General features: G+C 47.4%; 1 protein-coding gene across 1 annotated transcript in view; it reads left to right on the top strand.

Annotated features, from left to right (window-relative positions):
• Positions 1-2,354: 2,354 nt before the first annotated feature.
• The window catches only part of LOC146272295 (potassium voltage-gated channel subfamily B member 1-like), a 36,345-nt gene continuing 25,546 nt past the window's right edge, over positions 2,355-13,153 (top strand). The window contains exon 1 of the mRNA XM_084705222.1: positions 2,355-2,909. Coding sequence (XP_084561348.1) covers positions 2,355-2,909 — 555 coding nt within the window. The remainder of the gene's footprint in view (positions 2,910-13,153) is intronic.

Here is a 13,153-nt window from a genome sequence, read left to right on the forward strand (position 1 = left end):
ATGTACAGTAAAATAATATTTAACTATTTAACGTGAAATATAAAATTGTATATTGGAGCTGCCTAGCTTGAGTTGTTTGTTTTCCAGAAATGATTCATTTCAAAATGTAGTCCCAGGCACAATGTTTTCCGTGAAGCTCAGATCAATGTGTTTGAGGATCTCAGTTTTGAACACATTACAGTTTAAACTTCAGCCCTAAATATATTTGGCCATCGTGTAGCCTGTATATCAAGGTAGATGGCTATGTAGCCACGGCACGTACGCAATACGGAGCTATCACAACAGAATTGGACCTGCGGTATCCCAGGAAGCCGTTTAGTGTGTGTTCGGGTGCGGGTACGCCCGGGAGTAATGGGAAGACGGTCCTCTCTGTAAACAGAGTTCGCCAGGTTTATTACCCAGACGCATGCCTGCGGGTTGAACGGTACACCGAGTGGAAAGTTTAGATTTATGCGCCATTAGAAAAACAAATGATCAGTTGACCTACTTTTCTTAACAGGATCCCTATTTAGCGTTTATCAGTGTACGATAGCACTGTCCTATCAAGGAATAGCGGTGCCCATATGTAGTAATAATGGATCATTTATAAATACAACTTGACACCTTTGTAGTCATAAACGCTTGATATGACATTGTAAGGTGTACTGTATAGTGCAGCTTATGGTATGTAATGTATCCTGTGTAGTGTTGGTATACCCTTTAAAGGTCTCTCATTGGTCCAACTTCTGATATCCTACTGGGCTCGTGGCTTTACTCCATTGATCTCGCCTACAGCTGAGGCGGAACTAGGCGCGTGTTGCTGCCAAGACTGTACAATGTAAACACTTCTCTACTTGGCGTTCCTTGTCACACGCAATTATTTATCGTCATCTTTTGAGTTGCGCGTAACTAGCGGGCAGACAACATTACATGTGTTGTCATTATACAACATTGCTACGTTTTTACTACATTTCCTGACATTGAAGTCGATTCTGTAGTCGCCTCGGCCACTGAGGATGGCACGCTTGGTGTCGCCTGATACCGGACGGTAAGGGTTAACCTTCCCGCCTGCCTGCAGCAGTTAGTTGGATCCTTTTGAGAAAGCAGCCGTTGCAGAACACAGTTGGAGCCCCGTCCTGGTCCGTCACAAACGGCGCGAGCACACACACAGTAGCCAGGTAGAGAGCACGCGAGAGGGATTCACGGCGAACTTGTTGAATCTCTTCAGATGGGAGGAGCACGGAAGATCCCTTGTGTGCTGTAACAGTTTGGCTGTTACCGATTAAGACATGTTGCGGGGTCTCCAGAAAAACCAACCAGCAGAGCGGCGGCGACGATCATAGAGTCGTGATATTAGTAATATCGCCTTCGTTGATGGTGATCTTTTACACCGAATCGGATTGTGGTGAAGATACCGGTATGTAAGTCTTAGTAACGTTAGACGTTAGATTGTAGAACGTTTATGCCAACTCCCTCCTTCTTTGTATTTTGGTCTATAGAGAAAAGCAGTTCTTGCCTATTTTAACTCAGTTAGCCTATTTGGACACTTGGATATATTGACAAAACATGTACGTTTGTACTTTAAGTTTACTTTAGACTTTCAGTGGTCTAATATTCTTAGTACATGTATTTAGCCAAACACGTGAACTGTTATGACAGAAAAATGTGTCATAGGCGAAACCATGTCTCCTTCTAATAACTGGTTTAAATAGACACATTCAACTTGATTTATTTTGTTGACAATGCATCTTGCTCTGTCTTTTGAAATGTTACATCTCCACTGTATGCTCGTGGCTCCGTGCGAGCTTTGAATCAAATCTGCTCATGTTGTATATGGGGGCTGTTATCTCGAGGAGCGATCACAAAAATCCTTCAAATATCGAGTAGATTCTGCTTCGTACTTGGTACAATGGTGGGACAACCTGCCGCTCAAAATGAATAATTTCAGCACCTAAACAAAGGAACAGCGAAGAAATGTGGACGTCTGTGAAGTGACACGATAATTCAGCACCGGACAGCGCTCCCTTGTAGAGTCGAGTTTATCATTGCCCCCCCCCCCCCCCCCTCCCTGGTCAGCGACGAAAGCTGCTGCGCGTCTTAAAGCAGATTAAATTATCTATTTGGTTCTCTGATGAGTGGATAAACCTCCTGACATTCTGCGACTAATGTTCCCTCTATCACGGCTGTAGGTCATCAGGATTGTATGGCCATTCTTTCAAATGATTAGGCCTGGTCTGTTGTAACGGAACTGTAACGTTCTTCTTTTTCAGCCACAGAGATGGAAACTACACCCTAATGCGGTCCTCTTCCGGACAGCATCTCCCTGATCACATTTTAACTTTTCATTCTCGAGCGGCGGAGATTCTTTTGAAAGGATGAATAAAACCGGGTCACGATCCACCTCCTCGCTTCCACCGGAGCCGTTGGAAATTATCCGGAGCAAGTCACACTCCCGCCGGGTGCGACTCAATGTCGGGGGTCTCCTTCACGAAGTTCTGTGGAGAACACTAGACCGACTGCCACGAACCAGACTCGGAAAACTGCGAGACTGCAACACACACGACTCTATCATAGAGATATGCGACGACTACAGTTTGGATGACAACGAGTACTTTTTTGACAGGCATCCCGGCGCGTTTACGTCCATTCTCAACTTCTATCGCACAGGAAAGTTACACATGATGGAGGAGATGTGTGCTCTGTCGTTCAGCCAAGAGCTGGACTTCTGGGGCATTGATGAGATTTATCTGGAGTCGTGCTGCCAGGCCCGGTACCACCAGAAGAAGGAGCAGATGAACGAGGAACTGAAACGAGAAGCAGAGACCATGAGAGAGCGGGAAGGCGACGAGTTTGAGGACACGTGCTGTGCTAATAAACGGAGAAAACTTTGGGATCTCCTAGAGAAACCGAGTTCGTCGTTCGCTGCTAAGGTAGGCTACGTTCGATGTCCCGTGTCTGTGGTTCGTCTTCAACGGTTTATGACATTGGCGCTGTGTTTTGACACTGTTGTGTAGGCTGTAGTAACGGGGGCTGCGCGGGAGGAAGTCAATAGCCTAATGAATGAATGTAATCTGACCGGAGGTGATAGCCACGAGCTGCCGCCTGTGTTGTGTGTGCTAGAGTATGATTAGGTTACTCATCTCAGTTTACCTGCCTTATTATGCACCATAATGATACACAATTACCTCGTCTATCTAAAGTATGCCTATTTATTAATGTATAGATTCCTTATAAAACAAGACATTAGTTTAGTCTAAAGTTACACCAGAATTGAGAACTCATTCATTGTCAGAGAAGCTGGAAAATTACAGAACATTTACCGTTGCCCAGGAGAGGTAAGAAACTGCATGTAAACCTCAGGTTTAGGATAACACCAGCCTGTCTTCATTTTAACATCTGATACGTTTGATCCACCCTTGATTTATTAAAGTCAGCTGCCTAGCAAAGCACTTAACATACTCCAAAGGCATAACAATGCAAAATGAGACCTAATGAACTAGAGCATCACCTCGCCACCTCGCAAGTCGCTGCAGTGGATTGGTGTCATTTGATTCGGTTTGTTGGTCTTCTCGTAATTTCACTGGCAGACGGAGAGGTGAAGGAGAGGAGTCTTCTAGATGCGACACCACGGAGACTAGTTGATATCAGTGTAGGAAGCAAACCTTGACCCTGGTCAAGGTTTAAACTTGGGCACCTTCTCTCTCTCTCTCTCTCTCTCTCTCTCTCTCTCTCTCTCTCTCTCTCTCTCTCTCTCTCTCTCTCTCTTTCTCTCTCTCTCTTTCTCTCCCTCCCCTCCTCCCTCTTTTTCTCCCCCTTTCTCTCTCACTCGCCCCCCTCTCTCTCCTCTTCTCCCTCCCCCTCTCTAGACTTCTGACTCTTATGCACTATGCACAGTTCCTCGTTCTTCTCCTGTATGGCCTGGAAGCCCTCAGTACGGCACTTCTGCCTGCGTGGTCGTTACTCTGGATCAATGGACGCAGTCATGTTAACAGAATGTTTTAAGCAAAGTACATTTGCCAGTGTTTGACCATGTCAATATTCAATTTACATGATTAATAACAATCCAATAGCTTTTATATACAACTGTTTTGGGACCTATGCTACCAGTTAACGGCCTCATCCTTTCCCATGCAATTGCCGATGAAATTGATCGAAAAATAATTAGTATTGCGGGTCGAGGCAGAGCCCAGTGGGATATCAGAAGTTGGACCAATGAGAGACCTTTAAAGGGTAGACCAACACTACACAGGGTACATTACATACCATAAGCTGCACTATACAGTACACCTTCCAATGTCATATCAAGCCTATATGACTACAAAGGTGTCAAGTTGTATTTATAAATGATCCATTATTACTACATACGGGCCCCACTATTCTTTGATAGGACGGTGCTATCGTACACTGATAGACGCTAATGACTGTATATCGGATGGACGCTGGAAAAGTCTGATTTACAGTGGATAAGCATACGTCATGATCCAGTATATGAACTAAAGATGCAGTAGCCTACCCTACACCCAATGCTCCACCCAATTTCATCCATAGTTCCATGCCAAGGCGCTGAGTGTGTGATTTTGACCCGGAGAGTCCTCTGTAACCCCTGCTTTGAAGTTGAGTGAAGACATCAGAAACAGAGACGGACCCTGCACCTGCCATGCAGAGCGACAGGACATAGGGCTCTTCCGGGGTCTGTCGAGCTCGGCGTTGGACGTTTGCGTCAAGTCAGTTTATCTATAACAACCGATGCTGAAGAAAGTGCTGTACAAAGTTGTGCACCGATCAAAATAAGACGTGAAAAATAAATGAAAACTTGATACAAACAAGACGAGTAAGCATGAGTGACCCTGAACTGACTCGAACGCCACAGACAAAAAACACGTTTTAGACTAGACTTGGGCTAAATGTCACAGTGGTGGGAGATGACCGGATAAAAACGGCCAGTTTGTTCCACGGTCGATGTGCCACAACCAAAAAGGCACAATCACTTTTAGATGTGTCGGTTAGCAGCCGCCCTGGCAAACGCTGGACTGTCCGGTGCTGTTGCTCTTCTGGGAGCAATCCCAACCAGACCGCAAGCTCGCGGTATAAGTCAACCGACTGAGACTAGCAGGTTGCGAATAATGACTTGCTTTTTATCTCGGTCGTGTGGCTTGAGCGTGGCGCAGCGCTAAGGGGATTAGTCTCCAGGATATCTTTAAGAGGCTCAGAAATCCTTTGAACGAAGAAAGGAGGGAAGGGAGGGGAGAGGGGGTAACTGGGTGTAATTTGTCCGTTTGACAGATAGGGTGCTTGTCCCATGTTTTTTCCTGCGTAATGGGGGGAAAAAGCTATGAAAGGGTCACAGGGAGGTTTAATGACGCCCGCGAGATTCCCGCTTGTTTTCTCGTGCTCAATTGGAGGGGGAACGTCGCCGGTATACACTGCTCCTCCGAACACAGATCCCACCTCATTTATTTTTCAGTGACGATACATTTTCAATTGCACATTAATAACGCTTGACTTTGCGAGGTAGGTGCCATCTCAAGTATCTGTATCTCCAGAGGTCACCGTGATTCCCGCCCCAGGAGTTATGACCTGCGCAAAAATACACGTACGGAACAGGGCCTTTCTGAGAGGGACCATTTCTCACCGTCAAACCTGCGTCCCCGGTGAAGGACACCGTGTCGACAGGCATCTCTCACGTAAATTACCAGGAAAGGTGGGTTTCCCTCTTCTCGCTGAATTAATCATGAAAAAGAAACATGCAAACAGCCTATAAACTTCCAAACAACATGCTGGAGATGATTTATTAATCTATTAACGATGAGCCATCTTGTTTTCTCGGTTGGGTGTCTGGTCGTCTTGAGCTGCGAGGAAAGAGAGTGCGGCGTGTTTAGCGAGCGGGAAAGGGAAACGGGGTTTTGTGAAGGCGAACCGTGGAGCTTAACTGGTGCTTGTCTCAACACTCAACAAGTCTCAACATGTCTTTGCCAACTCAAACTCCCTATACCCTTTGGAGGGAGAGGGGGGGGGGGTGGCTTGCACCAGCTATCACAAGCACAGTGTAATACAGCGCTAGCACAGGGTTACCTGTGTGAGTCATCCTCTTAAAGCCAACCAGTGCAGCCCCAAACAACTGCATCTTCAGTCAAAGAAGAGCCTGGGAACCATGAATACAGATTCTCTGTTTGTGGCTGCCAGTGCTCCAGTAGTCTGCACTAATTAAGGAAGTCTCTCCTCACACTCTCTCTCTCCTCTCTCTCTCCTCACTCTCTCTCTCCTCACTCTCTCTCCTCACTCTCTCCTCACTCTCTCTCTCCTCACTCTCTCCTCTCTCTCCTCACTCTCTCCTCACTCTCTCCTCACTCTCTCTCTCCTCACTCTCTCCTCTCTCTCCTCACTCTCTCCTCACTCTCTCCTCACTCTCTCCTTACTCTCTCCTCACTCTCTCTCTCTCCTCACTCTCTCCTCTCTCTCTCCTCTCTCTCTCCTCACTCTCTCCTCTCTCTCCTCACTCTCTCCTCTCTCTCTCCTCACTCTCTCCTTTCCTCACTCTTTCCTCACTCTCTCCTCTCTCCTCACTCTCTCCTCTCTCTCTCCTCTCTCTCTCCTCACTCTCTCCTCTCTCTCCTCACTCTCTCCTCTCTCTCTCCTCACTCTCTCCTTTCCTCACTCTTTCCTCACTCTCTCCTCTCTCCTCACTCTCTCCTCTCTCTCTCCTCTCTCTCTCCTCACTCTCTCCTCTCTCTCCTCACTCTCTCCTCACTCTCTCCTCACTCTCTCCTCTCTCTCTCCTCTCTCTCTCCTCACTCAATCTCTCCTCACTCTCTCCTCTCTCTCTCCTCACTCTCTCCTCACTCTCTCCTCTCTCTCTCCTCACTCTCTCCTCACTCTCTCCTCTCTCTCCTCACTCTCTCTCTCCTCACTCTCTCCTCACTCTCTCCCTTCTCTCCACACCCTCTGAACAGCGGCAGCGTCTATATGCAGGTTCCTGTTCTTGTACATTCTGTCAGATGTAACCCATCGCTTCGCTGCTCGAACCCTGCCTTGTTCGGGTGAAATGTTAAATTGCTGTCCTCTCAGGATGAATAACAGGAGGGTCCTTGGTGATTAGGTCTGCCAGGCTGAAGTCTTCAACAAACTATTGGTCCTTGTAGACTCAATATGTTTTCACCCAGAAGTGCCTGACAGGCAGATTGTTTTAAGGAGGAAATCGATGGCAATTGCATTAAGATGTAAGGCGAGATGGGTAGAGTGACGATACGATCACACAGGCACGCACACACAAACACAACTACAGACACACACATAAAAACTGACCAAAAGAAGCACATTTAAGTCTGTGTCGATTTTGTACTGCTGGAGATCTCCCTGAGAAGTCAAAACAGTTAGCCTCACACCCTAGCCTCACATCTTAGCCTCATATCCTAGCCTCACATCCTAGCCTCACATCCTAGCCTCACACCCTAGCCTCTCACCCTAGCCTCACACCCAAGCCTCACACCCTAGCCTCACATCCTAGCCTCAAATCCTAGCCTCACATCCTAGCCTCACATCCTAGCCTCACATCCTAGCCTCACATCCTAGCCTCACATCCTAGCCTCACACCCTAGCCTCTCACCCTAGCCTCACACCCAAGCCTCACACCCTAGCCTCACACCCTAGCCTCACACCCTAGCCTCACATCCTAGCCTCAAATCCTAGCCTCACATCCTAGCCTCACATCCTAGCCTCACACCCTAGCTTCACATCCTAGCCTCACATCCTAGCCTCACACCCTAGCCTCTCAAGGAGACCAACAGCTATGGGGGTTCTCTGTCTGTAGCAGGGGTGGTGTGTGTGGCTGGTGTTGGTCTCAGCTCGGCTGTGAAGCGATACGCCAAACAGCTCCAAGCTGCCGTTACCCCATTTGAATAGGGGCCTAATGTGTTTGAGCACATTCCTGTGAGTGCGTGCTTGAGTGTGTGTGTCCCTTGATGTAGCTCATGTGCGCACGTGTGGGTATTTGTGTGCGTCCGTGACCGTGTGAGTCACGGTTGGAGTTAATCCTCAATGTAAGGACTGTGGGATTCCATTTCATGTCTTGTAATTATAATTGAATTAAATCAAGCATACTGCCAGGGTGGTAATAACATCGGGAAGAATATCAGTTTGCTGTATATTGTTGAAATGGCCATGAGACACCTAGGTAAGAAGGACGTTTTTGAGGGGGAAATTGTTTTTGTGGCGTAGTGCATTTGGAAGAGTTGAATTCTTCTCTCTCCCTATCTCTTTATTTCTCTCTGCATGTCTCTCCCTGTCTCTCTCTCCCTCCCTATCTTTCCTCTCTCTCCCCACCGCTCTCTACACACCCTTAACTCTTCCCTACATTCTTTCCATTGTATCTCTTCTCCTCATGCGCCTCCTCTCTGTTTCTCAATCTCTCAGTTCCCCTCTCTGATTATAACGGTAAAAAAGTAATCATCATTTAAACACTCATTACCACAGAGGATGCAACAGATACAAGATATCACAGATTATAATTACAGATAAGAAAACTTAAAAAACTATATTGTAATTCATACAAATTAATTTGACAGTCAAACCAAGATGAAAAACCACTACCTCTAGCCTACTACTAATCAGAATGGGAGCTATCATGGAAGTCTCCTGTACCAATGTATTTATTTTTAGTTTAGCTTCGATACGGTTTTTAAGTATTCATGACTATTCCTCACTCTAGAGTCAAGGCCATCTGTGAGTGGAGATTTACATTTGCATTTACATTTATTCATTTAGCAGACGCTTTTATCCAAAGCGACTTCCAAGAGAGAGCTTTACAAAAGTGCATAGGTCACTGATCAGAACACCGAGGTATCCACAAACATTGCGGGTAGCCAAACATGAAGCATACATTGTGAAAAAACTAAAATAAGTGCCAAAGAGAAGAACCATAAGAGCATGTAGTTAAACAAGTTACAATTAAACAACATGAACCTCAAAAAGTAAATGCTAATTACTTTTGGATGGTGTTGCAGTATTACCCAGGCTAGGCTTGGCTGGAGCACCACATGTCTTGGAGGGACTTCAAGCAGAAGGGGGGGGTTCTGAAATACTTCAAATTTTGCGAGGATCTGTACTTCAAGCTTGTGAGGAAACTTGACTGAATATTCTTTGAAGGCTGCGAAAGAACAGATTATGCATAAATATGAGCCGTCAGTTCTGGATCGCACTATTGTGTAGATGCTCGATGAAAGAGCCGGAGTATTAATAGGACGCTGTTCCTAAAGTAGCCTAATGCTAACACTTTCTAATGTCAATTAGCAGTCATATCTATAAAGAACAGACTAGCTTTAGAGATACCCAGGGCTTGCTGAAATATTCACCCAGACAGTTAGATATGGTTTTTTCCAGATGTATAAAATCTGTCAGTGTTTATTTTTATTTTTAACTTTTGAAATTTACAGAGGATAGAGAGCTACCAAATGCGTACTTTTTCACACAGGTTAGCGTGCATAGATAAACATTAGCATTATTGACCAGAGACATATCTTTGATGGGGCTGGATCGATGCGTGTCAGCCAGCACATGCATGGAGGTTTGGTGTGTGGAGACATACCCCCTCTGGAGGAACTGCTAATCGATGTGGGAGATCTCCACCATCAATAAGCTGCTGGGGAAAAGGATTAAATTGTTTGTGTGCTTGCCAGGGTGTTTCACGTGCCGTATCCACTAAGCTCTGCTGATTTCCAGCCTTCAAGTTCAAACTCAGCCTCATAGACCTAAAGCTCGTGAACTGGTGGGGTAGATCGAGACTATTGGCAGTTCATTTGTCAAACTTGACATCACCCACTTTGGAAATTCTAGAAGTCTCTCCTTGTTAGTCTGTCTCTGTCTCTGTCTCTGTCTCTCTCTCTCTCTCTCTCTCTCTCTCTCTCTCTCTCTCTCTCTCTCTCTCTCGACACACAGACGTTGTGGCAGAATGGGGTCTTGACGAAACGTGTTGTTAATGTGTTGGTATAGAGGTCATCTACCTGAGGACCAGAGATTGGATGTGTCCCATGTAGAGGGGGTCACTTCTCTCTTCTAGAAAGGTCTTTCTCCAGTTATTCATCACGTTTCTTGGCAGACTTCCCTCCCCGATCCGATATTCAGCCAGCCAAATCTACATTTGATTAAATCAATTCAATACTTCCTAAATGCTCTGTACCAAAGTTGTCTTGTTTGACGATGTTAATTAATTTGAGTGAATCCTGTGTTACTGTAACAGCTGACATCATTATCACCGCTGGTCAAGAATAACAGAGGAAGTTGACTGTAGTGTTTTCCCATCAATCTTGAGTGAAGCCATCTGGTTCTGTAAATAGCCTGGTGTCTGTGGTTGGGGATTTCCTCCTTAATAGGGGAGACTACTGTATGCTCAGCTAGTTGTAAGGATTAGCTCACAACTGTGTTCTAATAATGGTCGCCGTTACAGCATGACGTGTGCTTTCAAATAGCTTTGCTTGCTAAACATAGAGAGGTCTGGGTAGGTATAAATAATGACATCCGATTAAGGCATTAATCCGATCGGACCAGAGTGGAACCGACAGGGCGTCTGGCGTGGGCGAGGCCTGCTAGGGTTGCCAGGAACCGCTTGACCCATCAGGTGCCCAGAGGAAGTGTTGGCACTGTGACGCTCGTACCTTTTTTTTCAATTTCATCCCACCAGGTTGCCATGGTGAGGGGATTTCCATGGTGTGATCTCCTCACCCCTTGTAAATTAGAGCGACTGAGCCCTGCCGGTGCTGCACTGTAGCGTTAGCACTTGCGAGAGCTGTCCTCACATGCACGCTAGCTAGCTAGCTGTCCTCACATGCACGCTAGCTAGCTAGCTGTCCTCACATGCACGCTAGCTAGCTAGCTGTCCTCACATGCACGCTAGCTAGGTACTGGTGGATTAATATTTTCCTTGTTTTCTGCTATTGTCACATTTCAATGGTTCATTACAACAAATTATTTAATCATGCAGCCTAGGAGCGAATCTAGGTTCCCACTTTTTGGGGGGCTAAGCCTCTAGATAAAACCTATTATTTTTCCTGTCACCCAGCAAAACTAGGGGGGTCTGGGGTCGTGTTCCCCCAGAATAATTTTAGGAAAATATCCTTTTAAATAGTGTCCTTTAGTGGGTTTTAGGAAGAAAAAAGAACAAATTTAGATATAAAATATTTTTATAATTATTATTTTTATTTTTATTATTTTTATTTGGGGGGGGGGGGGTGCTCCAGCCGTGTGAGGTTTAGAAGTAGCTCAAAAACCTGCCACCCGCGAGCAATACATTTTCACCCGTGACACTGTTTTCAAAATAGCCCAATTTGGACAACAGAGAATCATCCCTCAAGCAGACAGACAGAGAATCATCCCTCAAGCAGACAGACAAAGAATCCTCCCTCAAGCAGACAGACAGAGAATCATCCCTCAAGCAGACAGACAGAGAATCATCCCTCAAGCAGACAGACAGAGAATCATCCCTCAAGCAGACAGACAGAGAATCATCCCTCAAACCGACAGACAGAAAATCACAAAGAGGGAGGTGGTGGGGGGGAGAGGGGAGGGAGAGGGGGGGAGGTGGTGGGGGGGAGAGGGGAGGGAGAGGGGAGGGAGGTGGTGGGGGGGAGAGGGGAGGGAGAGGGGAGGGAGGTGGTGGGGGGGAGAGGGGAGGGAGAGGGGGGGAGGTGGTGGGGGGGAGAGGGGAGGGAGAGGGGAGGGAGGTGGTGGGGGGGAGAGGGGAGGGAGAGGGGAGGGAGGTGGTGGGGGGGAGAGGGGAGGGAGAGGGGGGAGGTGGTGGGGGGGAGAGGGGAGGGAGAGGGGAGGGAGGTGGTGGGGGGGAGAGGGGAGGGAGAGGGGGGAGGTAGTTTGGTGGTGGAGAGGGAAATACAGGCACCCACTGTAAATTGAGTGAGACAACTTTCCGGAAAGTTGGAACCCGAGGCCGCTGGTTAGAGCTTAACCACCGTGACCTGGCACACCTGACCCTGTGACCCCTCCAAGACCCTCCTTCTGACAGGCCCACACCCGACCCTGTGACCCCTCCAAGACCCTCCTTCTGACAGGCCCACACCCGACCCTGCGACCCCTCCAAGACCCTCCCTCTGACAGGCCCACACCCGACCCTGCGACCCCTCCAAGACCCTCCCTCTGACAGGCCCACACCCGACCCTGCGACCCCTCCAAGACCCTCCCTCTGACAGGCCTACAACCAGACACGCGTCAGTGCGGGAACATGGAGCCACCGTCTCAGCCCCATCAGGTCAACCTGCTCTGCAACAAGTAGGACACTCCCCCAGCTTGAGCTGGAGAGCAACCTTTCATTCCCTCTCCTGAGGGTTTCTCCAACTCAGGCGTCATCGGATCCGATTGATTGATGTTCATGGTCTGGTTTTGTGACCCGAGCCCAAGTGCTGCATTACGTTTAACCCACTTGTCATCTACCCGTGACCGTGAAGTTTAAGGATGACTGATGCATTTTTAATGGACCCAGTAAGCTACTGTACATTGTATACTCTCATCCTGGCTCACTTACACTGCTGAGTACATCCACGATGGAATAGGCCATCTGGAGAAGTGACCTTCTGTTCAGCTACAGGTGATTGGCTTACCTCGACCCGTGTATCTAATAGTACAGAAATCCCTACGAACACTTGGATTTGATTGCTTAATCCAGATTGGCAGAGTTTGCCTACCGTACAATGCGTCACTAGTTAACTTTATTTTGCCAAGCAAAGCTAATCAGTCGCAGATCAAGTATTTGAAGTCCTGCCGAGGTATCTCTGATATAACCTTGAAACATTGGCGGTGGCCCTATCCAGGCTTCAGTCCTGTGGCTGTGATCTTCCGGAAGCCTCAGGCATGTGTGGAGTTTCTGCTGGTGGCCTGCTCTGGCATATGGGGTTCCTGGAGAAGACACACAGACCTGCGTCCTGTGAAGATCGTTTCAAGGACACTGTCGTCCGACAAGGAAAGACAGAGGACCTGGTAACAATGTAATATACCTGCTCTGTGGCTCACATGCAGCCAAGCAGGAAGACAGTGGAGGCTTTTTGTGAGGGGGGGATGAAAATGTTTAATGGAACGGTACTCTCAGTGGGGGGAGCGGGAGGTGGAGGAGAGATGTGGAGGCTCATTAGCTCCTCCTTCCCCCCTTCTCTCCTTCCCTCCTTCTCTCTTTCTCTCC

Source organism: Hypomesus nipponensis, chromosome 9, assembly GCF_054491055.1.
Source record: "Hypomesus nipponensis isolate SF chromosome 9, ASM5449105v1, whole genome shotgun sequence".
NCBI classification, from domain to species: domain Eukaryota; kingdom Metazoa; phylum Chordata; class Actinopteri; order Osmeriformes; family Osmeridae; genus Hypomesus; species Hypomesus nipponensis.